The sequence below is a fragment of the Carlito syrichta genome, unplaced genomic scaffold (genome assembly GCF_000164805.1).
Source record: "Carlito syrichta isolate Samal-C Ts95f unplaced genomic scaffold, Tarsius_syrichta-2.0.1 Scaffold306680, whole genome shotgun sequence".
NCBI classification, from domain to species: domain Eukaryota; kingdom Metazoa; phylum Chordata; class Mammalia; order Primates; family Tarsiidae; genus Carlito; species Carlito syrichta.
The window spans coordinates 327,105-336,227 of record NW_007250776.1 but is presented as its reverse complement, the minus strand read 5'-3'; the positions used below and the strand labels follow the sequence as shown (position 1 = coordinate 336,227).

Here is a 9,123-nt window from a genome sequence, read left to right as displayed (position 1 = left end):
CAGACTCAGGCAATCCCCTCACCTTAGCCTCCCAAAGTGCTGGGATAACAAACTGAGCCACCGAGCCCGGCCTGCCATGTGTCTTTTTATATGACTGCTCTATCTCCTCACCAAGGTGGAAGATTTCTGGAGACACACCTAGAGTCATTGCCTCTTTATTGTCTTACACAGCGTTTTGCATAGCAGTGTTTGTCAATGAAGAGTGTTTTGGGCTAATGTTATGATTTTGTGGTTTTTTTTTAGTTCCATGGACCAAACACAGAGGAGAATCCTGGGCCAGCCCCTTCTCGGCTCTACTTCTCAGCCCCCCAAAAGGACAACAATGATATCTTTCTTTTCCAAGGTCTGACACAAAATACTGTGAACAAATGTGCATTCCCAGTAGCTGTTTTGTGGGATGTGTGCTTGCCTATCCTGTGGCTAGTTAGGCCTGTTCTGTTTGATGACAGTTCTTTTAGCATGGATAGAATGTGTATAGGATGACAAGAAGATGAACTGAGAAGAGTTTAACTTGCTCCTAACTTAACAAAAGTACAGGATAAACTGCACTGAATATTCAGAAGTAATAATGAAGCTTAGAAACCACCAAATCTTGTCAACAGCATGGTGGAGATGGCCGAATCTGGATCCAATCTCCCCACCCTCCTTACTGAGGATGGTGAGGAGGTGGCTTTTGTCTTTAGTTTTGTCTGGGTTGTTGACTACCTTGATTCGGACTCTGGTACATGCTGCTATGTACTAGGTTCTGCAAGGCACCAAAGCTTTCCCAGTGTGGGAGTGCATATGTTTGCCACAGAGGGATCCCATCTCTTGCCCCATCCCTGGCTCTACAGTTACTTAGAGTTTAGTCCTTGAAGTGCAGATTTCTGGCAGACATACAGCGTCTCCCAGTTTGTATCTTTTATGCATTTCTCTTCCCGTTCTTAATTGCATGGACACATTTTGTCTGGGTTGGAGACATCCTTCAAGTGTCCTAAAATGTTTGGAGAAGTGGACTAGATGCTTGCAGATATGCTTTGCTAACTGTGTCAAGCATTATTGACAGGTTCAGGAAGATGGACACTGGCCCTTGGAATCAGCCATATGTTGGTGTCGGGGTGGGTGGAGAGACATCAGCCTGACTGCAGTGGGATCAAGAGAGAATGGGCGGAGAGGAATTGGAGAAAGCACATATAGACGTGTTTTCCAAGGTGTTTTGCTACAAAACAGAGCAGAAACATGGGGAGGAAACGGAGAAAGGAGAAGTGTAAAGGGAACTCTTTTCTCGGAGATGGGCAGTGGCAGCACACTTCGACTGTGCAGGGCCCACAGCGATGCTTGTTAGGGCCTCTTTCTCTCAGCTTCTGCTGCACCCAGAGCTGCTGTAGAGCCCCTCTCCGCCATCCCTAAACCCACCTCCACGCCAGCTCTGCGTCATGTTTCTGGCCCCCTTTCCTCTGGCTCTATCCCTTTATTCACGATATCAGTCAAACTCATACATTTCCAGCAAAACCCAGGCATCTTTAGTTGGAGAAAGAAAGTCAAAAATTCGGCAGGCAATCGCAGGATTTTCTTGAGAGGGAGGGGCTGGGGCTGGGGCTGGGGATGGCCGTGACGCTGAGGACTCCCAAACCGAAAACATTTCCGACCCACCGCCCAGGTCTCTTGGAAACCGAGGTTCCGGAAGCGGGAGCCTCTGAAGAATGTGCTTTCCGTCTTGGCAGAAAGAGCCCGGGACCCCAATGCCAAGAAGCGCTCCACGGCAATCAGGGGCCTGGGAACCATGGCCCGTGAAGCCCCTGACAAGGTAGGGAAGGAAGGTGGAGCTCAGTCGGCCCTCTGGAGTGTCTCCAGCCTTGCCGTGTGGAGTCCCAGGGCCGGGGTGGGTCTCTCATGGACAAGTCCGTCCTCTGTCCCTGGCGAACTGACCACTGCAGGCGTAGCAGTTTGAAGCAGCTCGTGCTTAGTGGCTCAGCTTCTGTGGGTCAAGAGTCCAGGTGAGGCTTAACTGGGTCCTCAGGGTCTCACAAGTCTGTCACCTAAAGCCGGCCAGACTGCATTCCTTTCTGAAGCTCAATCTTTTCCCATGCTTCTGTGGCTGTTGGCAGAATAATTCCGTTCCCTTCAGTTGCAGGACCAAGGTTTCTGTTGTGTTTCCCAGCTGTCTGCTGGGGGCCCCTCTCAGTGCTTAAAGACCACCCTGTCACCACACAGCAGCTCACTTTTCCTTCAGCAAGAGAGTGTCATCTACTCCTGTCTGCTAAGACGGAGTCTCATGTAATGTAAAGTAACTGTGGGAGGGATGTCCCATTGTCTTTGTCATGTGCACAGAGAAGTTACAGGTTCCTGCCACACTCAGGTCCCCTGTGTCATCCAGCTCCAGCACCCTACTTGAAGCGCCCTACCCAGAGGCTACACACCATATTGTTTTCTTTTCTTCCTTCCTCCTTCCTTCCTTCTTTCTTTCTTTCTCTTTCTTTGTCTCACTCTGTCACCCAGGCTGGAGTGCAGAGGCACAAAGGCACACTCACGGCCACCACAGCGTCTACCTGCTAGGTTGAGGTGATCCTTCTGCCTCAACCTTCCAAGTAACTGGAACTACAGGCATGTGCTACCATGCCCAGCTAATCTTTTAAAAAATGGATTGTAGAAATGAGGTCTTGCCAAGTTGCCCAGATTGGTCTCAAACCCATGGGCTCAGGCAATCCTCTCACCTCGACCTCTCACAGTGCTGGGATTATGAGCATGAGCCACTGCACCCCACCTCATATTGTCCTTTCTCTTCTCCTTCCAAGACTAAGTCGGGCCCTCTTGTTGGGTTAATGGAAGCATTTGTACTTTGATGAGATTTGCTGTGCAGCTCCTGAAGAAAGTCATGGTTCTCAGTCCAAGTCCTAGGTTATTGGTAGGTGAGACGTGGGGTTGCTTTTCAACCCACGGGAAACAGTTCCTGTGCTCCTGATGCGTTTCATTGACAACAGGTGAGGAAGTATAAGAAAACTATCTTGGACCTGCTAGTGCATGGATTGTACGACCCTGTGAGCTCTGAAGTCATCCACGAGAGTATGAAGACTCTGACCATCATCCTGGGCAAGACCCAGGGGAAGGGGTTGGGCTCCTTCTTCACAGACATCACCCTTCAGACCAGGACCTTTTTAGACGACGTAAGTGGGGCACTCTGGAAAGTTCTGGGCCACTGAAACCGAAGTGGGATTAGAAATGTGAGCCGTGGTGGTTTGCTGCTCAGAGAGTAAGTTCTCTGTTATTTACTGAACACCTCTGATTGACTAAAGCACATCTTATTGAGAGACCAGTGCTGTGCCCGTGGTTAGGGAGACCATGTAAAGTTGTGCAGGATTCCATCTTCACCCCAGGGAATTTTCATTTTAATAGGGAAGTGAGTATGCATACACCGATGGTGGGGATAATGCTAGCATGCATTCAATGCTCTTATATATGTTTAACAATAGCAGTGGTTGGCATTTAGTGAGCGCTTACTGTGTGCCCTCCACAGTGCTAGGTGGTTTGCATGAATCATCTCACATAAGCTTTACAGTAACCCTGTGAGGTGGGCAATGTGATTATCTTTACTTGTAGATGAGGAAACCAAGGCACAGATAGGTTAGAGGCTGCCCAGCATTCATGGGTCTGGTAAATGGATGTGAGACCACATCTTCTGTCTATGGGGCTGCAGTCTTAACGAAGGATCACAAGACAGACAAAGCACTAAGTGCATTGGTATGCTGTTCAGTCTGAGTCCACGAGGAGTCAAGCTAACAAGCTTGCCTGCCACAGCTATTCTCTGAAACACAAGACCTGCAGAACAGAGAACAGACCCTTTATTTACTCACAGAGCGGCTCGTATCAGTTCCCACACCCTAATTCTCCATAGAGCAGCACAGTGAGAGCCACATGCACCAGCATGACAGGAGAGGAAGAGAGGCCTTGAAGTTATGAAGCGTGGGGCACATTTGCCCCTCCTGCCTCCAGAGAGACACAGGGAGATGTTTACTCTTGAATGTAAACCATTCCTCCCCGGAGAGAGGCCAGGATGGTCTCTACCTCACCACTCTGGAATGTAAGCAAATGTCTCAGGGACATGGCTCTCAATCTCTCTGGAGGCGCCATCTGAACTTCTGGAACTTGTTTTCCATTCAGCCGTTTTTCAAGCCCAGGCTGTCTGCGGATTTTGGTTAGAAGGCCCTGGTCATATAGAAACATCGAAACTCTCATGCAGAGTGGTTTGCTGACAGTTTGCATCTCTATTATAGACAGTATTCTTCACTCTGTCTGATGCTATGCTCACCTGTGCATGTGTTTCCCACTGGTTGGTTGTCGGACTCCTGGGGCGCCAGTATTTGCCTAATGCATCTCTATATATCTCATAGGGGTAGGGTTTGGGTGAGGTACATTCTCAATTAGAGTTGGTTGACTTGAATCTCACACACACACACACACACACACACACACAAACTGGTGGAGCAGTGAAGAAAATATCAATTAGAGTTGGTTGACTTGAAACACACACACACACACACACACACACACACACACACTAACTGGTGGAGCAGTGAAGAAAATATCAATTAGAGTTGGTTGACTTGAAACACACACACACACACACACACACACACTAACTGGTGGAGCAGTGAAGAAAATACAACCTCAAGCCCGGCACAGCGGTTCACATCTGCAGTCACAGCTACTCAGGAGGCTGAGGCAGGAGGATTGCTCGAGCCCCAGGAGTTTGAGGCTAGCCTGTTAACATAGACTTGATCTCTAAAAAATTTTAAAAGCAAACAAACAAAAAATCCGGAGGCAATTTCTGTATCACTGTTCTAATTTTTTTTTAGAAATACAAAATTATTAGTGGTGATCAGTCTTGCTGAGTGTCTGTGACCCCCCAGTTCTAGGTGCCTCTCGCCCCCTGAAGAGGCCACCCCTGCCCTGTCCCCTCTGGTTAACCTGGAGCTGGACTAGACCATGAAACATTGATATAAAAACCCAGGCATCAAGAATCAGGAGTCCAGATTACTACACTGGCTCTCTGTTACCTGGTGAAATGCCCTAGGCCTTGGTCTCTTTACCTGGAAAGATGGTACTTCGATCAAACAGCTCATCTTGGAAAGAAAGAAAGGGCTGAGCCCACTGACATGCGATCAGGTACAAAACAACCAATCAGACGAAAAGCAGGCAGAACTGGGAGGATGCCAGGGAAAAAAACATGATTATTGTATCTGCTACAGATGGGAGAAACTCAGGACAAAAGTGAAGAGGGGTGTCTGGACAGAAATGCTAGGAGTCATAAACAGGGGACTGGTAGAAAGGATTTTGATGCAGAAAAGAAAAAGACGAAATAGAAAAACTCCTTTACGTATTGACATGGAAAGAGCTCCCAGACTGACTGATGGAAAAATCAGAGTGCATAACCACAGTGGCAAGGTATACCTCCATCCATACAAAAAAGAGGGAAAGGACCATATGATATAAGTTTTCCTTTTTCTTCTTTATTTTCTGAAGAGATGCGCACAAAACGTCTAACTTTTTTAGTTTGTGGAGAGGAAAATTGGGTGGCAGATGGCAAGGAGGAGGAAGGACATATTTTCCTATTGACTTTTTTGGTTATTTTGAATTTTGAGCCCTGTAAATGTATTCTGTCTCCAAAATGTGAAAGGATGAAAGAAAAAGCTGGGAAACTGGGAGTGGCACTAGTGATTCCTCAGGCTCATCCTCCACGATATTCTGCTGGAGACGAGGTCTATTGAGGACTCTGCCCCTCTCCTTGCCAACCTAGCCACCAGCGGCCTTAGACTGGCTCTCACAGCCCACCCCTGCTATGTACATCCAAGAATGAGGGTTGTGATATGTTCTGATGCTGTTGCCTTTGGGTGATGACCTGGCTTTGTCGTTGCTCTGTTGATGGGAACCCCACAGGAGAATGATAACCTGAGATACTCAGCCTTCGTATTGTTTGGGCAGTTGGCTGCCTCTGCCAGGCGGAAGTGGAGAAAGTTTTTCACCGGTCAGGTCAAGCAGACACGGAGTTCCCTCCTGATCCATTTACGGGATAGAAATCCCCAGGTTGCCAAGGTAAGAACTTGACTCTTCAGCCAACTGTGTGGAACATCCATGTTGTTCACCGATGCAGTTATGGTTTTGCCACAACCCTTCCTTGGGCTCCAGCTGGTGCAATGGTGGATTCTTCGCAGGCATCTCTGTGCATCCCAGATGAGGTGTTTCCTCAGTGTGTGATCTCTCTCTGAGCAAGGGCGTTGTTCTCCATTTGCTCAAGCCCGGCACCTGTTGATCCTAGATAAGATCAGGGTAGTGGAGTGGGAGGCAGAGGAGTGCAGGTTTCACCAGAGGCACAGCAGCCCCCAGAGTGAGAAGGCTGGTTTATGCCCAGTCAGCTTTTGCACTGTGTCTGGTATAGATTTTCCATCTCTGGCTTCTTAACTCCCTACAGAAGTTTGTTATATTTTGGGGGAAAATGTGTCCCAGCATGGCTGGATCAACTTTAGGCCTGCTTTGGAATAGGACTTGGTGAATGTTTCAAAACCACTGGGAGCAAAGGATCCTTTTTTTTTTTTTTTTTTTTAGTTGGAGTCTCAGTCTCACTGTCACCCAGGCTGGAGCGCAGTGGCATGCTGACAGCCACTCCAGCGTTGACCTGCCGGGCTCCAGCGATCCTCCTACCTCAGCCTTCTAGGTAGCCAGAACTATAGGTATGCGCTACCATTTTATTTATTGTATTTTATTTATTGTAGAGATGAGGTCTCGCCAAATTGCCCGGGCTGGTCTCGAACTCACAGGCTCAGGCAATCCACTCGCCTCGGCCTCCCAAAGTGCTGGGATGGCAGGCTGAGCCACCAAGCCCCGCAGGGAGCAAAGGATTCTGATAAACCACTTGTCTTCTTTAAGTCGCTGGGGGTGGGAGGAGGTAGGGGGAAGGAGACAGAGTTTAGCAATCCAGTACTTTTTTTTTTTTTTTGAGTTTGAGTTTGAGTTTGAGTCTCATTCTATCCCCCTGGCTGGAGTGCAGTCACAATCCCTGCTACTGCAGCCTCAACCTACTATGCTTAGCTGATCCTTCTGTCTCAGACTTCCAAGTAGCTGGGACTACAGGTGCACGTCACCATGTCTGACTGATTTTTGATTTATTGTGGAGACGAGCTCTTGCCCTACTGCCCAGGCTGCTCTCAGCCTCCCAAAGTGCTGGGATTACAGGTACAAGCCACCATGCCTGGCCCAGTACTACTTTTGATGGGACAGTAACAAGGGCTGTGGTAAACTATGCCCTTCTCTCTGGTCACCACATTAGACATGGCTGTTTTATAAGCTTGTGTCCTTTAAGGTTCAAGATTTCAAACTACCTGGATGTCCCTTTCCCACTGTCAGTGGCCTCCTGACCACAGGTTGGGTGCAGTCCCCTGGGATAGCTTTCCTCGCTTGGGATCATAGATGTCTCTAATGTTTTGGACAATAAAATGGGAACGTTATTTTTCTCAGGCCTGCAGAACAACTTTTCGAGCCTGTTCTCCATATCTGAAACCGAGGAAGGAATACAGCTTCCAGAGTGAAGAAGATCAAAGAAACCCTAAACTCTGCCGACAGCTGGTGAGTGAGCCCGGGTGGGGGAGAATTCTCCTAGGTCTCTGCCCTCCTGGTGGTGAACGTGGGAGGTGGCCAAGCACGCAGGGCGTTGCCCCCCACACAGCTACTCAGGCGACGGCGCTCCAGGTGTCATTGATCCACCATCCAAAGTAAATGGCAAAACACCCGGGGGATTATCCCTATGCACAGATACATCGGCAGTTTCCGTTCAGGCTCCCAGCTGAACTCAGGGGATGCCTCCACTCCTCCCACCCGCTCCTCTTCAAGACGACGGGTCCCCTCCAGGAGGTGTGCTGAGCCCCCCTCCCGTGTGCCTTTGCTGATTCCTTCCAGAGCCACTGCCATCCTGAGCTCCTGCAGTTCTTCTACGCAAATAAGATTCTGTAATTGCAGCGCAGCAGGGAAATGCCCCCGTGTGAGCAGATTGCTGCGGCTGTGTGCTCTCCTTTCAGGAGTGTGATGGAAAGGAAGACGTCAGGAGAGCAACAGGTGGCCAAAACAGCACCATGGACTTTGTGATTAGGCTTGAAGCAGACTTCTACGTTGCTTTCACGTCCCTCACTTTTCCCATATAACTTGATAATCAGGTGCAAACTTTCTTTAAAACGTTTCAAGCGTATGTAGAGGCATTGCTTATCTCTTGACTGTTTCCTTCTTAAGTTCATCCCTGTCACCTGCCTTTAATCGTTAATATTTAATTTATGAGGCTTAGTAGAATAAACTTTAAGTTTTCTAAAAAAAACTTTAAGTTTTCTGAAAAAAAATACTTGCAGTTGATACTTTGCTATTTGCTATGGATATCTTTTCTCGGCAAGATTTACTTGAAGTTGGCCAAGACGCTGGCAGATTTCCTTTGAAAAACTTGGCCATGGCAGGTCTTTCTGCCATGAAGCTTTCTTTTGCTCTTCTTTCTCTAACAAACTTTGCTCGAAAGCTTTAAAATAAAATAAAGTTGGCCAAGATGCTAAGGAGGTAGCTTGCAGGGGTATCTGTAGCTTCTCCTAGTTTTAAACAGTCACCACTTCCGAGATCATCTTAAATAAAAGTTAATAAAAAAAAAAAAACCTATAAAGGATGTGTTGAAAGTCCTCAGACTAGTGATAACTTATGGAATTATAATAGTAGGTATAACATTACTGAGAGTGTTTACAATTTATCAGGCACTGTGGAAGTGCTATTTGCCAGCATTATTTAATACTCAACAGCCCTATGAGATAGGTACTATTATTATCCTCATTTTAGAGACGAGAAAGCTAAGGTACAGGGAAGTTAAGTAACTTGCTCAAGGTGACTCAGGAAATGGTGGAGCCAGAGTTCAAATTGACTCCTTGAGCTCACTCTATTGCCATGCTATCCTGCCTCTTCATGGAATGACTGATGAATGGTTAGGAATGTAGAAAAACAAACAAAAACCAAAATTAGCTTCTTAGCTTCTTCTCTTCTATGAAACCCAGTTAATGTTTGCTTTTTATGCACTAAGTATACATTTTCATTAATTTAATTTATCTGAGCCAAGTGCATCACTTCTTG

At 47.4% G+C, this 9,123-nt stretch overlaps 1 protein-coding gene across 2 annotated transcripts; it reads left to right on the top strand.

Moving 5' to 3' along the window:
- The first annotated feature begins 247 nt into the window (after nt 1-247).
- On the top strand, nt 248-8,506 carry MRO (maestro). 2 transcript variants are annotated; one of them, XM_008063226.2, is made up of 6 exons: nt 248-343; nt 1,640-1,786; nt 2,961-3,143; nt 5,914-6,069; nt 7,489-7,596; nt 7,927-8,506. In XM_008063226.2, the coding sequence occupies exons 1-6, from the start codon at nt 248-250 to the stop codon at nt 7,978-7,980; spliced, it is 744 nt and encodes a 247-aa protein (XP_008061417.1). In that variant the 3' UTR covers nt 7,981-8,506. The 2 variants fall into 2 exon arrangements, with proteins under 2 accessions (XP_008061417.1, XP_008061418.1); XM_008063227.2 differs by lacking the exon at nt 5,914-6,069.
- Nucleotides 8,507-9,123: the final 617 nt, after the last annotated feature.